This window comes from Toxorhynchites rutilus, chromosome 2, assembly GCF_029784135.1.
Source record: "Toxorhynchites rutilus septentrionalis strain SRP chromosome 2, ASM2978413v1, whole genome shotgun sequence".
In the NCBI taxonomy this organism is placed as follows: Eukaryota; Metazoa; Arthropoda; class Insecta; order Diptera; family Culicidae; genus Toxorhynchites; species Toxorhynchites rutilus.
Window position 1 is genome coordinate 124,855,370 of NC_073745.1, and position 25,335 is coordinate 124,880,704.

The 25,335-nt window shown below is 38.2% G+C and overlaps 1 protein-coding gene across 8 annotated transcripts in view; it reads right to left on the reverse strand.

Annotated features, from left to right (window-relative positions):
• The window catches only part of LOC129767354 (speract receptor), a 116,000-nt gene that overhangs the window by 36,695 nt on the left and 53,970 nt on the right, over positions 1-25,335 (reverse strand). For all 8 annotated transcript variants that reach the window (XM_055768128.1, XM_055768132.1, XM_055768130.1 and 5 more), the window contains one exon: positions 8,328-9,150. In XM_055768128.1, coding sequence (XP_055624103.1) covers positions 8,328-8,622 — 295 coding nt within the window. In that variant the 5' untranslated portion in view covers positions 8,623-9,150. The remainder of the gene's footprint in view (positions 1-8,327; positions 9,151-25,335) is intronic.

Sequence of the window (25,335 nt, forward strand, 5' to 3'; positions counted from 1 at the left end):
CTCAATTGTGTTAACTGAACGTGCGTGGAAAAATAAAAATAAAGTTAAAACATCGCCTGGAGACAACACTACACGTCGATTATATGCCAATTTTATATCGTCTGGTAGTGTTGGTAATGCCAGTCATCTATCCAGACAACGACCAAGACGTTTCTACGAGAATATTGATGCCGTTCGAGCCAGTGTTGCAGAGACTCCATCGACATCAGGTCGCCATCGTTCGCAAGAGTTAGGCATCGCTCGAACCACTCTCCGACGCATAATTCGTGTTGATTTGAAAATGTTTCCGTTCCATTTGAATTTTGGCTCAACAACTTAACCCATCTGACTTACCACGTCAACTTGATTTTGCGAAATGGACCATCGAAATAACCAAAAATGAACGTGGCTTTTGGCAAAAAATCATAATGTCTGATGAGGCGCATTTCAACTTGAATGGAGGAGTGAATAAACAAAATTGTCGGTTTTATGCTACTGAAAACCCTCAATTCATCGAAACGCAACCTCTTTACGACCAAAAAGTTACTGTGTGGTGTGGCATTTATGCCGATAAAGTCATCGGCCCGTACTTCTTTGAAAACGAAAATGGAGCAACGGTAACCGTGAATGGGGAGCGTTATCGGACAATGATAACCGATTTTTTATTGCCATTTGTTCGTGAAAATGAATTGGACAATTACTGGTTCCAACAGGACGGCGCTACATGCCATACAGCGGCTGCCACGACCAAATTATTGCGCGAAATGTTCCCCGGAAGATTAATATCGAAAAACGGCGATTATGACTGGCCACCGAGATCACCTGATTTGACGCCTCCTGACTTTTTTTTATGGGGATATTTAAAATCCAAGGTATACACTGGTAAATCAAGGACCCTTGCTGCGCTGAAAGACAATATCCGACAAGAAATTGCTGCCATATCGGCCGAAACATTGGGCAAAGTGATGGAAAATGCCGAAAAAAGGGCACATTTTGCGGTCAAGGCCAGAGGCGGTCATTTACGAGATATCATAATCAAAAAGTAGTTAGAACAAATCTCCTTGGACCAAAATAAATAAATTTCAAAAAAAAAATTTAAAATTCCACTTCTTTACTTTGCTATTGCAAAAACAAATCCTTCCACTTTAAATGGCCCACCCTGTATTATCTTTATTTCGTTATAACGAAATTTTTCTTTTAATACCGAGTACCGCTACTTTCTATTCATAGAAACTCCGTATACATTCGTGAAAAGTTCATCAAACATTCAAACTCGTTTAGAAAAAATGTAAACTACTACATCATCGAATTGCAAGTGTCAAATATTTTGTGTATGAGCACCCTTACGATTTATTCGTCTCCGTTTGCAATGCCGATTTCGCCAGACAACTACAACATAACATAACTGCAATTTTCACTGAAATTAGTTGTTAAATATGGAGTGCCCATAATGATTGATGCAAAACTCTCGTAAATCTATCAGACGATTACTGAGCAATAATCGTGAGTACAAGAGGAAGTTTGTATCTTCAATTTCGACCAATATTTTATATTTAGTTTCATATAATATTTTATTCATTGCGATGGATTGTTCTGATGTGCTCAGATCGATTGGTGCAAAAATCTCGTAAATCCATCAGGAAATAACTGAACAATAATTGGAAATACATGAGACGCCGTTTGTGTCGTCAATTTCGACCAACCAGAGCTGGGTATTTCCGTAGGAATAGAGGTTCAAATTTTTCAATTGTTCGATAGTTAGTATCATGACACATATAATTTTATTCAATTGAAAAAATTGTTATGGAGTGCCGAAATCGATTGACGGAAAAATCTCATCAATCCATCATGAAATGACTGAGCAGTAAGCGTTTGAAATTGGACATTTTTCACGATGCGATTTCGATTTTCGAACCGATCGACATGAAAATTGTTATGTAGGGGTTTTTGGGGCCGGGAAAGGTTTTCATGATAGTTTGAGACCCCACCACCCTCTCTAAGAGGGGGGGAGGGCTGCCATACTAATGAAACACAAATTTCTGCATTACTCGAGAATTAATCAAGCAAATGCAACCAAATTAGGCATGTGGAGATTTCAGGGTGTTATAAATGATTGTTTTAGTAAAAGGTAAATTCAACGGGGTCAAGATCAATCAATAAACAGTTCTGCGATTGGACTCATGAACTTGCGCTTGGTAAGAAAACGTGAATGTTTGAAGGTATTGATAACAAAAAACAAATTTTGGGTTGGACGAAGTTTGCCGGTTTACTATCATTAGCAACACTGTATAATTGGCTGAAGAATTATTTTTATACGTCGGTTGATTTAATTCGGATTCAACAGAAAAGTAGTCTCGAATCGAACCCGAATTCATTATTGATGTTCGCTTATTTCTCTAGCGCACCGACAGTTGAATTTGGCCCCGCAAGTCCATCGCTAGTCACAACTTTTTCCCATCTTTCTGGCAATTCACGGATCCCTTTGCGAAAATAATCGGCCGGTTTGTCGGCTAACCACGAATCGATCCAATTTTCGAAAAATGTAGTAATCGGACGGAGCAATGTCTGGAGAATACGGCGGGTGGGATAAGACCACCCATTTCAGCGTTTCTAAGTATGTTTTGACCGGTTTTGTGACAAGCGGCCGAGCATTGTTGTGCTGCAAAATAACTTTAATGTGTCTTTGCTCGTATTGTGGCCGTTTTTCCTTCAGTGCACGGCTTGAACGCATCAATTGTCGTCGGTAGAGGTTCCCCGTAATGGTTTCATTCGGTTTTAGCAGCTCATAGTACACCACACCCAGCTGGTCTCACCAAATAAACAGCATAACCTTCTGGCCGTGAATATTCCGCGCGGCTGTCGATGTTAATGCATGGCCAGGGTATCCATACGTTGCTTGACGTTTAGGATTGTCGTAATGGACCCACTGTTCATCGCCAGTAACAATTCGTTGCAAAAAACTCTTTCTTTTATGCCGTTGAAGCAGTTGTTCGCACGTGAAAAAACGGCGTTCGACCTCTCGTGGCTTCAATTCATACGGCACCCAATGTCCTATCTTTCGGATCATTCCCATTGCTTTTAAACGATCGGATATGGTTTGCTGAGCTACTCCAAGCGTATCTGCGAGTTCTTGTTGCGTTTGTGACGGATCTTGATCGAGTCTCCAATTCTTCATCTTCAATCTTTTTTGGCGGTCCGGAACGTTCTTCGTCTTCCAAGCCAAAATTACCACTTTCAAACCGTGTAAACCACGTCTGTCACGTTCACTCAGTTGGAGCATGGTCACCATAAACTTCCACCAAAATATGATGACTTTCCGCAGCTTTTTTCTTCATATTGAAGTAATTAAGTAACACTCCCCGCAAAAACACTCTCGTTGGTACGAAATTTGACATATTCAAAGTGGCAAAAAACTATGTTGCTTACGCTTCAACTTTTTGACATATACTGAAAAGACGCGCAATGACAGTAGCTTTCCAACGAATGTCTGGAAACTTGATGTTGTAAAATTGTAGAAACTTACCGGTACACTTAATAATTTTTGGGTATTCAATGATATTTCCACCATTATGCAAAGAAAGTTCCAATGACATGTTTGTACCAAAAATAGGTGCGATACACAAACAATGGAATATGTTACTAAAATGTATCCTCATATTGACAAATTGAGATAAGATATAAGTCTATAAGTAACTTTCTAATCTTTCAGAATTTTCGAGAATCTAATCTTCCGAAAAACATCTGTTCTTTCCTATAAGCACTAAGAATCCCCAACTTCACTGCTCATTTGCGTCGACAGAGGATTTCGCCATACTCATGAACGAAGGAGGTTCAGTCAGTCAATGCATGAAATTACGTTCAGGCAATGAAAAATGAGCCACTTATCTCGCATCGTAATTTATTATACATTCTTGCGTTGTTCCATAGCATTCATGCTGTGAGGAAAATCACTTTGTGGACTGGCCGCACAAGCATATGAGCATATTCAACATTGCAAAGGCAATAACTGACTCATCCCATTCAAGAAAAGCCACAAAATGACTTGAAGTTATGTTTTCCCTATATGACAGTGATATTTAAAATTCCCTCAATTACTTCAAATAATCCACAAAACATTGAAGGATACTCTTATTTTTTCCCATCCATTGTACATTTCTCTAATTAAATTCTTGTTTTTGTTTTCAAAGAGACCGGAGACTGTCGAGTAGAACGAATATGGTTTGTTTGTTTTTTTTTTCTGCGGAACTCACTTCTTGGCCGACTTTCGCAAACGAACTGTTGTTCCGGTTTCGCTTGTTTGTATTGTCCGCGCGTTGGTGTGTTGGAAGTTGGAAGTGTACAGTGGAAGTGCGAAATTAGAACTCCATTCTGTGTCTCGGTCTCCCATTCATCTTCCACTGACACAGTCACTTTGGGCAAAGCAAAATGAAGTTGACTAATTCATTAGCCGCATCGTTCAGACAAGTGGGGGATACATTTTTCTTTTTACTTGAGAGTGAATGATGTTAATTGTTCGTTCATTTGCTGTAATTGGAACGTTTGGGAGTACCGTATGTGAAGGGAAACAGGAGAGACTTATTTTATTCTTCTATGTGTGTTTCAAACAATTATACTTGTGTATTTATCATTTGACAATATTTTTGTCGGACCATTTGATGCAATATATATATGTGAATATGCAAAATTTTAGTGTGAACCGAAGTGTGAGGTTTGGAACCTAATCTAATTTTGGGACCCTCATTATGAGCAGGAACAGGCAAAGATGGTTTTCGTATCGAATACGGTGGGTACAAGAAAAAGCTGGGTCCAGCGAGCGAGGTGGTTGGACCAGGTGGATTAGTACTTGGCGAGAATCGGTGCGGCCGAGAAAACTGCAGCAATGAATGGAGTTCATTGCCGGAACATTGTTGTGAATGAGATCCAATCACTTCATGGGAAGTAGCATCATTGTAAATCAAAATAAACAAATAAGTTATGAGAACGATCATATAAACAGCTAACAAATGAATCATCTTTCACATCAATAAACGGATTGATTTTGTAATGTAGTAGCGGAAAAAAATCTTGTTCAACACCATCATTGTTTAGACCAGTGGTTCTCAAACTATTTTGAGCAACAGACCCCTTTTCCAGAATTATGTTATACCCCAGACCCCTATAGCCAAATATTTTAAACAAAAAATGTATTTCTTGTTTTTGTCTTATTCACACAAAATACTTACTAATTTACAGACTTTGCGGTTGGCTAACCTGTTATAAGTTATAATTTGTTTAAATTCGTTGAACATGCATTTTTCACTATAAGCGTTCTATTTATGATCTGCTGTATAATTTCATGCAGTTTCTTCAAGTAAAAAAGGTGTATTTGATGAAAAATTTTAATTTTATGTTTTTTCTTGTAAGTATATAAAACAATTTTTTTTCGCTGCACTAGAGATATTGGGCCTGATCACGAACGTCACTTCACGGTGAAAACGAAGCGAATTGTATACAACACAACGGCTGTCACCGTGTGTGTAGAATCCAGAAGAGTTCATCCGTCGTGACAACTTTGATGAACTCGGTGTTATTAGAATACCACGATACTGTCATGTCACGGAGGAAAACTGGTATAATTGTCTCTTGTGTTTTAGATGGTGAAAGCTAGTCACGCGGAATGGAGTATGTTTATTTTCGTATTTATTTAGCTTTTATGCTAACATTTTGAATCTTGTCTTGTCTTGTTTAAGAAACAAAAGATAAACAAAGAGCAATTTACCCGCCTGATGGCATTTTTAGAACGAAATTCTGACGTATCAGTAAATTTTGATCCTAAAGATAGGACATTGGGTGCCGTATAATTCTTCGGTGTTCAGTAAATTTTTGGGATAAATTTTCATAATTGCGGGTATGCCATTTCACCACCACGGGTAGTTGTGGCTTGAACTTTACCCCAAAATATGCCTACATTGGTTCATCCGAAGGATAGTCTCTCTGAATTTCGCATCAATTGGCTGAATGATTTCTCTAGGAACTAGATTAGGAAAATTTTCAATAAGCGGTAGAAGGATTTGGTGTTTTCTGATGACTTTGGACTAGTCCAGCATGCTTAGATTTATCATAACCAAGTAGTTGAAATCGAAGTTGATACATTACATTAGCCTTAAATTCGTTGAGCCGATCAACAGATATTTTTCCATCGTTTACGTACTCCCTAATGAGTTGTTCAGCCGTTGTTCCAACCACAACACATTCTAAGCTCTCGTAATTTTATTGATCAAACGCAACTTTATTCAGATCTTTTAGCGTTTGCATGAACTCATCTGTGAAAAAATATCCAATACCGTGTAAAGTCGTGTAATGCTCGAATGAAGATTCGGTAGGACTCTCACTTTAAAATAGCTTGCTCATGTTGTTAATCACTTTGAGTATGTATGACAAAAATGTCATATAAATATGACATTATGACATATGCTATTGGTTTGCTCAACTTCATCTGGAATACGAAGTACATAAGGCAGAACTTTAATACCCAACATATTTTTTGGGCTGTTTTCGAACCTGTCGGTACATGGTTAGGTTACCTTAAGTATTTCAGTCGTTATTTTTTCATGTACAATGTTTGAAATTATTTGCCACTGTTGATGATTGAAGAGTGCAAACAAAATAGTGTTTGTACAAATTTCAACCCAACTTAATCTGTCAAATAGTGTCAATTGCTTAACTGTTTCAATAAAACTAGCACAAACTAGCTCACCAAATCAACCCAATAAAGTCAAATGTGATTAAAGAATTTTTTTTTAAATATGGAAAAATCTGGGCAAAGGGCGGAAATTTTGGACTAGACAAAGGACGGTCTGAATATCTGGATGCTTTACCAGAATCTGGAAGATTTCATATAAATCAGGAAGTTTGGAAAACATCATTTTCCTATCAAATTTCAACAAAATAAATGGATTTAAAATCATATAAATATTAATAATTGTAAATATGTTGATACAAATTACTCTCAAATACTGGAGTAGGCAATTCATTTTTGAAAAAAATATAAACATCGCACGTTAATGGTAAAACAAATTTGACAAAATCAGTGTTATGAGATTAACCTGGTGACTTGCTTTCTATTTCTGCTAATGCAATCTCTTGAAATAAATTAGTAAATGAGTGTATTCAAGTTCCAACAAATTTCAGAACGCAAATGCCTAATGCACTTGCCAAATTGTAATACGAACTTATGCGCGCTCATCTATTTGTTGAGTTTTTGAAAAGTACAACAATCATAACAGTTCGGCTGAAAAGTTTATAAGGTATCACAGTAAAACTATTTTTTTCTTGCAAAATTCAATTTTGTTATTCAACATAATTGTCTTCGAGGGCGATACAACGATTATAACGATCTTGCAACTTTTCGATACCATTTTTATAGTACTCTTTCGGGTTTTCCAAAATAGACCTCAGCATCGGTAATCACTTTATCATCGGTCTTAAATTTCTTGCCAGCGAGCATTCACTTCAGGTCTGCGAACAGAAAATAATCGCTGGGTGCCAGATCTGGAGAATACGGTGGATGCGGAAGCAATTCAAAGCCTAATTCATGCAATTTTGCCATCGTTTTCATTGATTTGTGATTTTTTTCACAATAACAAAAGTTGCTTCAATGCATCAATGCTCAATGCAGTAACTCACGAACCAATCGACCGATTGCTGCCAAATTTTGACACGTATCCATTGAAATATGGTGCTTTGTGATAGTCAAGTAGATTTTCGCAAGAGGCGCCACCCAGACGTCAACCTTATGAACTTTTCAGCCGAACTGCTACTTTCTACGTAACACAAACTATACTGTATCTTGAAAGTTTCAAACAAGAACTTGTGTTAATTAATGGGGGTCGATTCTTAGACCTCGTCGACCCCCAAAATCAATTTTGGTTGATGTCGACTCCTGAGAACCACTTTGAGAGCCCCTGGTTTAGACTCACCGTAGACTCATTAGCTACAATCCGCGATAGTGTAATCGTTTTCGGTGATTTCAACATCTGAAGTATCAAATGAAAACACGCACAAATAATCGTTACTCTGATGACCTATATTCATACATTAGTTAACCATCATTTGAGTCGCCAACGATTATCGCAGTACAGGATTATGTGAATTACATCATGCTTATTGCTTGCTCTAATTAAACAGTCCCGAACATATTGTCTCAAACCTAATTGAGAATATTCGTTGACAACTAAACAGTGAATTGATTTTGAAAACCAAAGCTCGCACGTACCAAAATGGGCCCGTAACACGTCAGAAGTTATTACCAAAAATGAACATATTCGCAAATTAATCGACAACGATAAACTAAAAAGCATTCAACCTACCTGGCCTCGCGTACTCCCGATCCCCGGGTCTTCGCTGGGATCCAGTAAGATATCCAATGGTGAACACATCGCCGCCAATCATCACGGTAAAACTGGTTAGAATGATCACAACAACGGCAACAAACATCAATCGACATCGACAACTGGGCGCATAATATAGTTTACACTTATGGCTATTGGCGTGACCGTGCCAACCGTTGCCGGTCTGCTGCACTCGGTGGTATTTTCTCGGACACTCGGACACTTCATCATCGGCTTCTTCAACGGCATCGAACACGTTTCTTTCGCACTTCATGCTACTTCGCTATTACGTTTTATCACACAACCACCCGCGGTGAAGGTTAGCCTTCCAAAGTAACACTTTGCGAATTTCACGACGAATGTATTCACTGCTGCCAGAACTATGCACTCGGTTTAACATTTTCAAGCAACCACACATTTTTCGCATATTTCATTCCACAGCCCTATTCACTTCCTGCTCGATTATTCTATCAGCATTCACACCTATGGGAAGTACATCCGCTGTGTTATTATCACCGCGCTTAGTGGTGTGACAGCGTTAACATGCGGCCCAAACTGATTCCGACGAGGTTACACCTGCTGCAGCTATGGTTTTCATTGATCATTTTTCATTTGCGCGACGTTATGTACTTCCCCAAATCACTGATAACACACACCACTCTGCAGACAACCGGTTTCCTTGGAACCGTGCCCGATGCTCCAGAATGCTTTGAAACCGAATATTCTGGTGCTTATATTCGGGAGTGCAGTGTTGTTCGCCTGTTGCTATTGGTTTTCCTAAGCAGCTTAACCCCGACCAGAGCTGAAATGTGAGAAACAAGAATGTTTGCTCTATTAGTCACGCTTGCAATAAATTGAAATATGATGGGAAATAGGTGACTATTAAAACATGCACACCAACACAAATGTTTTTGTAGATATTTTTTGGTTTCAGGATCAATAGGGTTGTTGTGGTGTATTTTATCACTGGTTACGCAAAATTACACGTTTTCTTAAAAAAATGATGCGGTAAACAGTCGATCAGAATAGTCGAAAATCAGTTCATATACGAATAACTAATTAACTTTGTTTCTACTTCTGCAATGAAACAAAAGTTCACTGCTAGACCGTTGAACTTTTTGTACTCTTTACGTCTACTTTGAATTAGGACACACGTGCATGATATTACGATGGAGGAAAAGAAATCCGTTATTTTTATCTAAACTTCCAGACATTATTAGTATAGTTGCAATGATCCGATTGAGGTTAAATATGCATCATTCGGCTCAAAAACAATTGAAACGCCAACGTTTTACAAACATCGACAACACGAAGAAGGCGTCGCTAAAACCACTTAAGGGGGAACCCCGGTCTGGAAAGTCGAAAGATTCGAATTTTTGTTTTTTGCATTTTTGGTAAGCTTATGCCCTCAGGAATGTTGTCCTAATAGGATTTTTCGATATTTGATTTCGTTGGAAAGTTACAGCCAATAAAGGGTGTGTCACATCAAATTGCATCACGGAAAAAACGCTGTAGAAATTCGCCCAGTAGACCGATCCTTTTGAAAATTTTAGACAGTAAAATAAAAACTATTAAACAACTTTTGGCATTTTCTTTTTATTCATACTTCGAGCCCAAGCCCGTATGCTCGCACCTTCCTCTTTACCCCGTCCATAAGGTTCTGTACAACGTCAGGTTGTAGTTTTTTTTGAACAGAAATCCATTTTCTCTTGAAGTCCGCCTCCGATTTGACAACTTTTGGGTTCTTCCGGAGGGCCTGCTTCATAATCGCCCAATATTTCTCTATTGGGCGAAGCTCCGGCGCGTTGGGCGGGTTCATTTCCTTTGGCACGAAGGTGACCCCGTTGGCTTCGTACCACTCCAACACGTCCTTTGAATAGTGGCACGAAGCGAGATCCGGCCAGAAGATGGTCGGGCCCTCGTGCTGCTTCAATAGTGGTAGTAAGCGCTTCTGTAGGCACTCCTTAAGGTAAACCTGCCCGTTTACCGTGCCGGTCATCACGAAGGGGGCGCTCCGCTTTCCGCAAGAGCAGATCGCTTGCCACACCATGTACTTTTTGGCAAACTTGGATAGTTTCTGCTTGCGAATCTCCTCCGGAACGCTGAATTTGTCCTCTGCGGAGAAGAACAACAGGCCCGGCAGCTGACGAAAGTCCGCTTTGACGTAGGTTTCGTCGTCCATTACCAGGCAATGCGGCTTCGTCAGCATTTCGGTGTACAGCTTCCGGGCTCGCGTCTTCCCCACCATGTTTTGCCTTTCGTCGCGGTTAGGAGCCTTCTGAACCTTGTATGTACGCAGGCCCTCCCGCTGCTTGGTCCGCTGGACGAATGAACTTGACAAATTCAGCTTATTGGCGACATCCCGGACCGAACTTCTCAGATCACGTCTAAACTGCTTAACTACGCGCTTGTGATCTTTTTCACTGACGGAGCATCCATTTTTGCCGTTCTTCACCTTCCGGTCGATGGTTAGGTTCTCGAAGTATCGTTTTAGTACTCTGCTGACCGTGGATTGGACGATTCCCAGCATCTTACCGATGTCCCGATGTGACAACTCCGGATTCTCGAAATGAGTGCACAGGATTAATTCACGACGCTCTTTTTCGTTCGACGACATTTTTCCAAATTTACGAAAAATTGACAGTGAAGCATGGCCAACGGGATCTATACACTCTTATCTGATTATAAGCGAAAGCTGAAGATATAATTCATAAAAATTAAATTTCTACAGCGTTTTTTCCGTGATGCAATTTGATGTGACACACCCTTTAGTATGTCACCCCAAACAATATAGTATTGCTGTACGAATTTTAAACGCGTTTTTGCCGAAACCATGTTTTTTCAACTGGTGGTATCGATATCTCAGGATCTACTCGACCGATTCGGCTGAAACTTTTTATCACCATGTAAAAATGAATTATCTAAAGCGTTACATAGCCGTTTTTTGATATCTCATTTCTTCGATTTTTTATTAGCTTCTAAACAGCGATTTTTCATGAAAAATAACTATTTTTTAACAAAAATGGCCGCCCATTTCGCAATTCTTCGAATTTTCCAAATTGTAACGCTTTAGGTATTGTCCTGAAGTTTCAAAATATTCGTTGCAATTCATTCTGCGACACCTCGTTGCTTCAGAACTGATACTGATTTTCAGATAGCATCTACGTATCCAGCTGTCAACAGTGTAATAATCATTGTTCGTGTTCTCATAAAATGGAAAATTCATCTTCAAACATACCTTAAACTATAATTAAAATACCCGAGCACTCCACTTTGTTCCTAATAACCGAAAAAAACACGAAAATTCATTATTTTTCGACCTTCCAGACAGGGGTCCCCTCTCAACACCATTCCGATAAAACGACAACCTGTAATACTTCAATGATACTTCAACCTTATATATGTGAGTACTGCTTCATAGTTACCAATAAACCAAGAGGAAAAGTAAGAATTAAATCAATTACGTAAAAATAAATGTTGATTACTGAACAACTGTTAAAACGGTTATTGATACATTGTATCACATCACAAAGTGAAAAGTAAGAGTGAAATTCCGATATAGACTCTTATTGATTTCTTCATCGCAAGGACCAATCGGAAATACAAAACGACACTTAGAAAGTAAATATTTCATGATAGGAGCATGACAACGGATATCATTGCTCTTTCTTAGCAGTAGGTGAAGAAAAAAGTTTTCCTGTAGGTATCAAGCTGAATGAAAGTGAAGCGAGCTTCGGAACGAGCGACAATAGTAAATGCGCTAGTGAAGTTTAATAATGATGATAGTTGAACTAGATAATAATATTGCTCCTCATCTATCTAAAACAGGGAATCCATATCTAAAAACATATATTAGAGAAAATGTGATCAACCATCTTCTACTGTTTCTTAAAAAATCATGCGAGTGGAGTGACTCTCCAAGCGAGGCGCAGAATAGGGCGAAATATATCACAAAATTTGGCCACGCGATTCCGTAAACATGCATCGGAGCTGAAACGAGTGTATGATTTAACCTATTGGTTGCTTCGCGAAATTCCATCACAAAAATCGATTGTGCATCGCAAAATCTTTGCTGTAAGCGTAACTATCTGGAAGCAGTTTTGCTGAAAATATCTTCTAATCTAAATAAAATTATTTTTGACGTATGACTACGTCTTTCATTTCTATACCGGGGTGTAAAATCAAAGTTTCGAAAACGAAAGCGTTACGCCGGAGACCGAGATTTTGAGCGTTAATAGCTCCTAAACAACTGAACGAAATGGTATGATAAACACTTAATTCGAAAGATAAAATGTCTACGCGTATACTTGTTACTTTCTGATCCAAAAACTTGTTTCAATAGTCTTAAAATTACTTTCAAAACAGGCTATTGAAATCACCAATCGGTATATAAGCGAGCGCCGCTCGGAAATCCACTCAGTTATAATTGAACAGCGATTGGAGCATGTTGTCGCTTTTGTGGTGAAGCTCTTCGTTTATCATGAAAGCGCGAATGAACGGTGTCATCAAGAGCCTGTTTGTGCACCTAGGCCTAAAGGGAATCCATCAGGAGGAGAGTGATGCCACAAGCGGTTCCCCGGGAAGATCTCGAAGCAGCCGCTACACACACAAACACACATACACGCGCGGAATTCTTTCCGTTTGGATGCCATTCAGCATCGAGAAAGATCCGGAAAATAATCTGCCAGTTCCTCTGGGAATTTAAAAATACATTCATGTGAAAGAGTTTATTTGAATGTTTTCTGTCCATGTAACACTGTGACCAAATATGTTTCAATCAAGTGCTATTAACAGATGGTTATCGAGTTAGCATTAACCACTGGTGGGCTTCCAGTATCGAGGAAAATGTGGAAATATCTAATCGTTACTGAAAATAATCTGCCAGTTCCTCTGGGAATTTGAAATTACATTCATGTGAAAGAGTTTATTTTAATGTTTTCTATCCATGTAACACTGTGACCAAATACATTTGGTTTTGTGATTTTTCAATCAATCGCAATTAACAGAATAGCTTCTGAAGATTATTCTTCCCCATCAGTAGGATATTTCCGTATCCAATATTGTATGCGCCCGCAATCGATTATTGCTCAGTCGCCGAAAGTTCCGAGCTCAGAGAGTTCATTCCCCTCTAGTTTGCCTTCCAAATTGCCATCGTAAACCACGCCTTCTCTCGATTCAATCACGTACAAAAAGCATACTTAAGCGATATTCTGGTGGTGAGATGCATTCATTTTTCGTGAGGACATCGACAAGACAACATCGTTGCTGAGGGTGCTGGACGGCGAAGGATCGAGATCTGCCCTGAAACGCAAGCAGTTTGTTTGAAACTGTGAGCACAGAGAAGCCGATCCTTCAGGAGAAGAGAAGGTGACCATCGAAGCAGCCGCTACACACACATACACGCACGGAATTCTTTCCGTTTGGATGCCATTCAGCATCGAGAAAGATCCGGAAAATAATCTGCCAGTTCCTCTGGGAATTTAAAAATACATTCATGTGAAAGAGTTTATTTGAATGTTTTCTATCCATGTAAAACTGTGACCAAATACATTTGGTTTTGTGATTTTTCAATCAATTGCAATTAACAGGATAGCTTCTGAAGATTATTCTTCCCCATCAGTAGGATATTTCCGTATCCAATATTGGATGCATAAAACCTTGTGCCTCCAACGTAACGCTCTCGTTTTCGAAGTCCCCCAAATATTCATTCATTCAGAATGAATTCAGATTCAACTTCAAACAAATGATCTCTAAATCAACGATAGTCCTACGTCACCCTTGTGGTCATACCATAGATATAACCCACTTCCTGTTTTTCCAATATTGAAATCACAATCATTCGAGCACGGATCGTCCGACGCTGTCTATATTGTTGAGTTATAGGATCAATTGAAATTTGCGTTAACGCATTTAGCTTCATATCACATTGGTCTGAAACGGATATGGCAATGGGACCACTATTCAATGGAAAGTATAAATGTTTTTCGGTTTCGAGAAAAACATTTATACTTTCCATTATTTCTTCCATTTCACCAAAATTTTATTTTTCAAACAGCAAAAAAAAATCTACGTGCGATTATAGAAAATTTAGTGTTGAATCAGGGAAAAAAAATCATCAAAATCGGATGGATCGTTCCGGAGGTAGAACTCCCATCAGTTTTCAAAACACGGTTTCGAGAAAAACTCGTTTTAAATTTTGGATACATTTATTTCGTTTATTTTACATAGTATCTTAAGTTTGCAACCCTAAAACTGCCTTTCGACGCTCAAAAGGTGATCCTCCTGTCGCTTTTTGTTTTTTTTATTAGTTCGTTTATTTATACTGGCTCAGTTACATAAGTTTCTTCTTGAATGGCGTTCACGTTCCCTGTGGAACTTCTGCCGTCTCAACGTATTTACTAACCAGCGTCATTTGCTAATACTAAGTTGAAATTTCCTGAGCCAAATAACACGCCTTGAATGTATTCCGAGGGGCAAGCTCTTGAATACGCGTGACCACAGTGCAAGTCGAAGGAAATTTCTTTGACGAAAAATCCCCCGCCCAGAACGGGAATCGAACCCGAACACCCGGCATGATAATGTGAGACGCTAACCACTCGGCCACGGGTGCACACAGTTACATAAGTTTAGAATTAATAGAATTAAGGAAAATTGTTCATAGATTTATAGATATAGTTAATATGCTTAGTTAAGAATTCGACTCCAGTTACATAAGTTTAAAGGAGCCGAATTCTTAACTAAACATATTAACTATATCTATAAATCTATGAACAATTTTCCTTAATTCTATTGTCGCTTTTTTGTTGCCAAATTAAACTTGCGGACTTCTCTAGCTGCTTCTGACATTCGCATCTCTGCTCGTTCGATTCGTTCCTTATCCGATTTTCCGCAGAAATTGTTGCACTCCGGTCCAATTTCATACTCAATTTCTTTCATTATCTCCAAAACGCCTTGTAGACCATCATTGAAGTTACACGTTGCTATTCCTGTTGCAATTTCCTAAACTTTTGACTTTTGGTTGCACGCATCAATATTGTAAATCCACCGGGCTCTGATTAAGCGAAAACTATTCGAAACTAAGAAGAAAGCGAATGGCATTAATGATTTCAAGAGGAGATGGAAAAGCGCCGCCGACAGCATATCTGAGGATACTGTACGGAACCTAATGGCAGATGTTCCCAAGAAAATTCGTGAACTTTACAGACAACGTAATTAACATCGAAGTAAGCTTTCCTTGTTTTAGATATAAGTCTATTTTACTCAAATAAACAATCGGTTTTGTTGTATTACATGAATGCATTTTTGACGCGCTCTTTATGCAAATACTTACTAAAGGGTGTGTCACATCAAATTGCATCACGGAAAAAACGCTGTAGAAATTCGCCCAGTTAACCGATCCTTTTAAAAATTTTAGACAGTAAAATAAAAGCTATTAAACAACTTTTGGCATTTTCTTTTTATTCATACTTCGAGCCCAAGCCCGTATGCTCGCACCTTCCTCTTTTCCTCGTCCATAAGGTTCTGTACAACGTCAGGTTGTAGTTTTTTTGAACAGAAATCCATTTTCTCTTGAAGTCCGCCTCCGATTTGACAACTTTTGGGTTCTTCCGGAGGGCCTGCTTCATAATCGCCCAATATTTCTCTATTGAGCGAAGCTCCGGCGCGTCGGGCGGGTTCATTTCCTTTGGCACGAAGGTGACCCCGTTGGCTTCGTACCACTCCAACACGTCCTTTGAATAGTGGTACGAAGCGAGATCCGGCCAGAAGATGGTCGGGCCCTCGTGCTGCTTCAATAGTGGTAGTAAGCGCTTCTGTAGGCACTCCTTAAGGTAAACCTGCCCGTTTACCGTGCCGGTCATCACGAAGGGGGCACTCCGCTTTCCGCAAGAGCAGATCGCTTGCCACACCATGCACTTTTTGGCAAACTTGGATAGTTTCTGCTTGCGAATCTCCTCCGGAACGCTGAATTTGTCCTCTGCGGAGAAGAACAACAGTCCCGGCAGCTGACGATAGTCCGCTTTGACGTAGGTTTCGTCGTCCATTACCAGGCAATGCGGCTTCGTCAGCATTTCGGTGTACAGCTTCCGGGCTCGCGTCTTCCCCACCATGTTTTGCCTTTCGTTGCGGTTAGGAGCCTTCTGAACCTTGTATGTACGCAGGCCATCCCGCTGCTTGGTCCGCTGGACGAATGAACTTGACAAATTCAGCTTATTGGCGACCTCCCGGACCGAACTTCTCGGATCACGTCTAAACTGCTTAACTACGCGCTTGTGATCTTTTTTCACTGACGGAGCATCCATTTTTGCCGTTCTTCACCTTCCGATCAATGGTTAGGTTCTCGAAGTATCGTTTTAGTACTCTGCTGACCGTGGATTGGACGATTCCCAGCATCTTACCGATGCCCCGATGTGACAACTCCGGATTCTCGAAATGAGTGTGCAGGATTAATTCACGACGCTCTTTTTCGTTCGACGACATTTTTCCAAATTTACGAAAAATTGACAGTGAAGCATGGCCAACGTGATCTATACACTCTTATCTGATTATAAGCGAAAGCTGAAGATATAATTCCTAAAACTTAAATTTTTACAGCGTTTTTTCCGCATGGCCAACGTGATCTATACACTCTTATCTGATTATAAGCGAAAGCTGAAGGTATAATTCCTAAAAATTAAATTTTTACAGCGTTTTTTCCGTGATGCAATTTGATGTGACACACCCTTTAATTGTTCACTAATTGGTTTGTAACTTCGGAACGGAGTATCGGGCAAACCTGGGATGAAAACTACAGTAAAGTAGACACCCCAGAGAACATTTTAAGCTTGTTTTTTTTTAATATTTCTTCTTGTTTCCATAGTGTCCTACCCCTTAAATAATCAATAACGACGCCGCCACGTCCTTACAGTCAAGGGAAGGAATGTTTATAGGATATCCGCCGCCCGAAGGCCAGAATGGTCGCCTCTATAGCATTATTCCCTAGCGATTATCATGAAAGAAATAGTTGTTAGTGAGAAGACGTTAGAATCAGGATTCAAAAAGAGCAGTGACGTAACATCATGCCTGGAACCACCTGCAACCGGTGAAAACCGAAGTACAATTCACATACACAGAAACGCTAACACAACGATAAACCTAAGGGTAAACAATAGTTTGAACCACAAAACATAGATACAACAACTTCTCCAAAAGAAGAAGTGGGTTATATCTGTAATATAACCGCAAGGTAGACGTAGGACTACCGTTGGCTCGGCAATCATTTATTTGAAATTGGATCTGAATAAATTCTTAATGCATGAATTAATGAATATTTTGAAAGATTGCTGAAAGTTTTTCTAGTTAGTGTGTGGATGGATGAGTATAAGTTTGGAATTGTTATTAACATAAAATTCAACTCTTTCGAACCTTGTAAAAGCCTTGTAAAAGCAACTGAAGATGTTGATACATGATTCATTTTTGTTTCCGTGAGAATGACACGAGATTTTTCATGATCACTCCATACGCAGAATAGAATCTGAAGGCGCCATTTCACGGTGAAAACGAAATAAAGTCTATATAACCTTGCATAAAATTCATTTCGTTTTTATCGTGATGTGGCAAATTTTATGACTGTTCCATGCGAAAGCAGAACAGAAACTGATCCTATTGGATTGCATCACGGGAACACCAAGCCGAATGCGTAAATGGGTGCGAATATTCCTTCGCTCGGACTCATTCACACGCAAACAATTTGTCATGACTGTTCCATGCGAAAGCAGAACAGAAACTGATGCGAGTGGAAGTACTCACGCCTTGCGTGTGTCCGCTATGGTTTCCCAAACACTAATGCGAGCGAGCAAAACAAATCACAGCTCGCATATATTCGCTATGACGGTTTCTCCAGGTGCCTAGATTTTGCGTCCGTGTTCGGGAACACATTGCGATCACCAATCATCGTCAATGAGCTAGATTGTTATGATTTCAATAGCTTGCTATCAAAACAATTTTTAAGCTATTGAAACGTTTTTTTGGACCAATAAGCGACAATCATATAATTCGTTGACATTTTATCTTTCGGATGAAGTGATGAAGTGAAGGTATTAACGTGAAGTGAAGGTATTAATTTAGACTTATTTTTGAACTTATTGGTGGTTAGGGTCTTTCAGATCGATCATTCAGTTTTTACAATTCTTGCATGGTTTCCAAGTTGAACGAAGGAAGTAGAATATTTTTTCAAAAGCGAGAGATGTGTTCATTATTATAGTTACCACCAACACAATCGATTTCTGATTTTTAGTTGCCGTGCTGCGAAAAATGCTAAATAGTGTAATTTGTGAATTATTTGTTAGGGAATGATGTTTTTGGGAGCGTTGAAGGTGTAATTAAGCCATTAGTTACAGAAAAACAACTCAGATATTCGATAAGTTATAAGTTAAATTGACAGCCCTTAGTCCTGTTCTCTTCTACCTACGTGTAGTCCTACGTCTCTTCGGTTATTTTGGCTCGGTGAGACCTTGAATACATATCCCAAATCTATCTTTTCCTCAGAACTATCGATCTGCGTGTTCAGCCATCAGTATTGTACCTTCTTATGTCCCTTCATCTCCATGACCTACTAACCTCGAGTCGTCCGCGAGTAATCGGTTTCCCATCCTATTAACCGTAGAATAAGCAAAATTGTAAATATGCCTTAGAACTAAAATTAAATATATGATTTGGCTCCTTAACAAACGCTCCAAATAAACGATTAAAAAATAAATAAAAAACTTGGTACATTTTACACCTTTTCTCTAATAAAGGTGAAAATACAAGCCAGACCACTGGAATTGTGAATGGTGTTTGTGGTGTCGATACTGTAACAGAAAAATACGTGTAATTTAATTTTTTTGTTTCAAATTTTTTAATTTTTTTGATTTTTTTTTTTTTGTTTTAGTGCAATACACTAAAATTCAGATCTCTAATGTCAATAACAGTACCGTTTGAAGCTGGTTCTTGACCAGCAACGTTCAGAATTGGCCGATAGAAGAGGTGTCGTGTTCCATAAGGACAACGCATGTCTATAGTGAATCGCCAATGATTCCAGCTTAATCAGAATGTTTTGATGCATTCACCATATAGTCCGGAACTGGTACCAAACGATTACCACCTTTTCCTCGCATTGCAAAATTTCCAGAATGATAAGAAATTGGGATCAAGAGAAGATTGTAAAAATCAATTGCTAAAGTTTTTCGCCAATAAGGACCAAAACTTCTATGATAGAGCCACGATGAAGCTACCTTTAGAATGGCAACAATTTTTACAACAAAACGGTGCATATTTCCAAATCAGACAATCCGAAGCATGTTTAAAATAGTTATATTTAATAGTTGAGTTTCACCCAAAAATAATGGATTTACCAACCTAATACGATGTAAAATGTCCTCTAGTAGGATCTAATATGATTTACTGTTGAAAGATATTCCACAGCATGTAACACGATTTATGTCGATATGTTCCAATTAACAATAGTGCCTATCACAAAACCGATGCTTGTTATACCCAATTACTACATAATTTGTCGACGTAGATAAACATTTTTTTTCGAATTTAACATGATTTTAGATCTACACGATGTATACTTTGACCGATATTATATACGATTGTGATTCTATGCCATTTTATATATGTCTTTGAATATGACAAGTTATACGATTTATTGTTTGCTGGGATGGACCAAGTACACAAAGCCAGTCGTAAAACCCTCTTGATTGACCTTAAAGAGTTTTTTTTTTTGTAATAATATAATTACCGGACCTCGTTAAAGAGTAACTAAGAGCTGTAGAAAAACAACACTGGGGAGAATGATTGAAAGCTATTAAAACTACACAGCTTCAAACTTTCAGTTCGATTCACTCGAAATTATAATTATGTTACTTAGTTCGCTATGACAGAACACCATATGGTCGGTGTTCCTAAAGAAAATTTAAATAATTTACTACATTTCCTTCTTTGACCAAAACTTTGTAGGTCTTACAGTCCTTAAGTTAGAAAACTTGATGAAAATTAAAGAAAAAAATGTTTTGCCCTTTTCAGCAAATATTCTAGTTTTTTTTTTAAATTCATAATATGCCAAGTTGCTTTTTATTCCTATTGTTTACACCCACAACGATTCACTGCTATCTGAGATGGTGCTGCCAATGACCAGTTGGCAGGATTTTTGCACCTCCAATGATATATTGTTGTAATTATCGATGTTTTTTTACATGTAAATAAATAAACATATGAAATTTTAGTCTTTGCATACGTTTGTTTGTTTATAAAAGTGTGCAAGCGAAAAAGACTTCGAATGCAAAAGGTTAAAACAGTGGTCTATTTGCTTCCATTTGAAGGTCATTTGGCACTAGTTGTTTTGCCAAAAACCAAGACTAAAAAAATTAATAAAAAGTCCAAAGTTCAAATTTTTTTTTTGTTATTTCCGTATCTTTTTTTTTCAACCCAAATTCGACATGTTTTTTTCTTGAAGGGTGTTACGATCAAAATTAAGTCGACTTGAATCTAACGCATTTCTTTCAATCGTGAATTAAAAAAACTGACATGATAAAAGTGTTCGGGAATCGTTCACCCGTCGACAGGAAGCCTGGCTCGGGGAGGAATCAAAAGCCACAGGGACGACACAAAGAGTGGCCAGCTCTTTTAAGCGTAACCCCAACTTATCCGGCCGAAATATTACAAACAAGCTGGGAGGTCGTCTATTACCGTGCATCGAATTAAAAACGAGTCGGACTGCTGATTTATAAGAGAGTAGTGACTCTGTGGAGAAAAACAAAACGGAAGCTGTACGATGATGCTGACTAAGTTCGATTGCGTGGTGATAGACGACGAAACCTACAGACTCCAAACAGTTTGCTAGGTAGACTTACTAAGGCGCTGTCCACATACCACGTGGACAATTTTAGGGGGGGTAGGAGTTACGGGAATGTCCACGATTGTCCACGGTGAGGGGGGAGGAGATATAGAAAAACAATATCCACGTGGTCACGTTGAATGAATATTTTGAAAAAAAAAAATATTCACATCTGAACACAATATATGGAAATTTCTACATTCTGCATTTTCAAAAAATTCATTCGTATTTATCGACAAAAAGGATTGAACTGTCTGATAGTGCTGAACATCCATTATTTTCATATAGTTGAACTTCTTTGCTAAAAGGTATATTCTGAGAATGTATTTTGGAGTGTATCTTTGAGGCAAGCGGAATGAACAATAATCAGCTATCCTCAAAACTGGTCTTCACCCGGATAAAGTCATCTTTGTATCTGGTGAGATTCGAACGGAATTCTGCATCATGCATTATAAATTCCAGCAAGTTCAAGTACGCAACTAAACGAACCAAAATCAGCGATTCATAATTGGTCAATATGATAGGTAAGCTGTTCCACCAGAATTATGCCAAACCCCTTGTCTCTTTGACAGCCCGAAAAAAAAACCTGGAGTGTGACTGGGATGTGGTACTCGGTGTAGTACCTATTTGGGCCGTACCCACCAGATATTGCATCTTCAGTTGACGTTGAAAAAAAGGGGAATTTCGACTCATGGGATGACATAAAAGGTATCCTGTACAGTTTTTTGACGAGAAAATAAAAAGGTCTGTGAATTTATGGAGAAAAAAACGGTGCACATACAGTATCTTTCAAGAAGTTAGAACCATTCATGTTTTTGAATTTTTCAGCGATCAGGAAAAGCTCGGTTGAAACAAAGTGTAAATAGTGGGAAACATTAACTATCTTCGTTAATTTTATAAAGGAGTGATAATGTTGAATGGGGAGTAACATCTGGTTCTAAAGTTATGAAACACTAATACTTTTTTTTGAAGGATTTCAAAACAATGTTTGTTTTATAAATTAAAATAGTCATTGTATACCATTTTATTATTTGGACCGATATCTTTCGCATCTCTAAAGGCTAAAAAATTAGTGGTTCTATAGTTTTGGAACGAAGTGTAGATTTTTTTTTTATCCCATTTATTTATTTAAGGCTCATTAGCATTTTAGATGTAACAGAGCCGAATTTTAATCGTATACATGTCACATGGTTATCATATCTATAATTAGCACATTACACAGTTGTCATTCGCCAGTATTCCTTCTATACCATTACATATGGTACATTCACACAGTAGCCATTTAGGCGTAAGAGTATTCTTTCTGTTCTACCATTATCCAGTTGGACCACCGGACAGCGGAGACAGTTGATTGATCATTGTTGAGTTATTTATAGAACAGCAGCCCGATGTGTCTTGCAGAGCAGAGCAGTTGTATGGATGAATCGATCTTATTTCGACCGTGGATCGATCTCCATCGCTGATGATTGTTGCGTGGACGTAACTATTCTGTAACAACACAAAGATGGTCAATGAGGGCCCTGAGTTTTGAACTCACGATCGATCGCTTACTAAGCGAACGCGTAACCAATGTGGCTACGGAGACCCCCCCCCCCCCTTGAAGTGTAGAATTGTATGAGTGTGTATCTTAAAAATTATGCTTTTGTTTTTCCCCTGAAAATATTTCAAATAACCCTACATATCCCACAACTTACGAAGTTGTACAGAAAGATCATTGGTAGATTTTTGTAGTGCAGATTGATGATTAGACGAGGATAGATTTTGTTTAGAAGAGTTAAGTGAACAGCATCAACTATTAGGGAGATATTATTTTTCGAGCATTTATAAGATTGGCCATTTGAATTTAATTGTTCTATTCAGGCGTGAAACATTAAAAAACAAAACCGCCAGTGTTCATAACTATAGAACCAGATGGAAATCGGAAAATCAGGAGTAGAACGAAGTATTTCGGAATCATTTGTTGCTGTTTTTGTGTCAAAACCACCGCGATTATTGGGTAATTGGGCACCAGTTAACGAAATCCGGACGGTCTTCATGGACTCGGTGCTTCCCAGATCAAAACCCATTCGAGAACTTGTGATGAATAATCTTATGAAGGGTAGATGTAGCTTAAAAGCAGTAACATTATTTGAACGGACATTGAACTAAAAATAAGTTACGGATTAGAAAGTGGTTGTAATTCATGCAAAATCGATTTAAATTTTGGAAAGGAGTGATAGTTTTCCAACTGATTCTTTATTTATGAATCACCGGCATTTTTTGTTTTTTTAATTTTTAGCGCCTGAACGAAACAATAAAGTTCAAATGGATTGTCTTACAAATGTTATTATATCCTACACTATATAATCCATTTCATTCGGAAGCTTAAAGAACATTCCAGCTTAAAAACTGAAACAGCTCAACCAGCTTAGGTTGATTTATGACAGAAAATGTGCGAGACTAGATTCACTATTGATGTTTCTAACTAAACAGCGATACAAATAACTTCACGGGTAATGTTAGGCAATAAACCAAAAATTGATTACAAACCGCTATTACTAATGAAGCTAACATTTTTATCAAGTAAAAACAGAGAATAGAAAATGAACACGAATTTAAAATATAATTTATACGCAACACAATTTTTTCCCCGAATTTTGTTTCCAAGAAGCGAAGAAATGTCGGAGGGGAATATGGCAGGCATTTTCGAGAATGTAAAACCGTCGAAGTTCACTGAGATATGTCTGGTTCGGCAGGTTATATGTAGCTGTTGCTTTAAAAGCGTGGCTTTGCAACCGGGGCTGCGAACCAGGAAAAACGTCTGCTACCTTTATTGAAGCAACAATATTGAACCGTGCTATTGAAAAAAAACTGTTGGGGGCGAAAAATAGTTAGAGGAAAAATGACGTTCTATGGCAAACAAAGTGGGCGGATGCCTTACAAATGGCAAGAGTTAAACGAAAGGCCCGGCACCTAGGAAGCTTATGTTTTCTAAATATATGTATTAATTAAACTTCGAAAAAATAATGATTTGATTTTAAATGAAAAAAAACTCAATTACACGCATTCTTGTTTGATTAAATTTTGATGGTAACACACTTTAACACAAATTTACAAAAAATGTGACTTTGGTACTGTCACATTATCATTCATTTTTCCACCTTGATCTTTTTTTTTTTTATTTAATTTATTTTCAACTGGCTCAGCAACGTTAAGCATCAATGAGCCGTGTTTATGTATAGGGAAAAGCCTCTGTCAGTAGAACTATGCAAATGTTCTTTCTCATAAAGGCATAAAAACCCTATGATTTTTTCAAGAAATAGAACAATATAAATAATTATACAACAATTCATTATGAAATATTATTTAAGACTTCTTCTTGAGGATTTTTCATAGAGAAAACCACCTCCTTGAAGATTGCGAGCAATTGCGTGCATCTGAGTATTTTTGAGTTCTGAGGAAAATAGTTGAAGAAAAATGAAAACGTTAATAACCATATATTATTGATAAATAATAAAAATATTCATAACAAAAAACAAAAAAGTTGGAGAAGTAAACGATAATCAAAAATAAAAGAAAAATACACATACTCATACTTGAAAATGTATGGATTTGAGGAAGTAATAAATCAACATAATTGCATCGAGATTACGAGTAGCCAGAACGTCACGGATCGAAACATTGAGTGGCATTCCCTTTTTGCGAAAATTTTCTATTAAAGATAACCTTTTATTTTGAAATTCAGAGCAATACCATACAATGTGATCAATATCGTGGTAACCTGTACCACAAATACATAGGTTACTATCACTGATGTTAATTCGAAAAAGATGTGCATTCGAGGAATAATGATTAGATATGAGTCTGCACACTACTCGAATGAAATCACGAGAATAATTATATCCTTTGAACCATGGTTTGACGGAAACTTGAGGAACGATAGAATACAGCCACCGACCTTTATCACTACCATTCCAACTTGTCTGCCAACATTGAAGTGCACGTTCACGAGGAAAATGGAGATATTCATCAAAAGTAATTGGCCTATGAAATAACAGTCCTTCCGTAGCGTCCTTCTTAGCAAGAAGATCAGCTTTTTCATTTCCTGGTATCGAACAATGAGAGGGAATCCATACAAAAGTGATATTA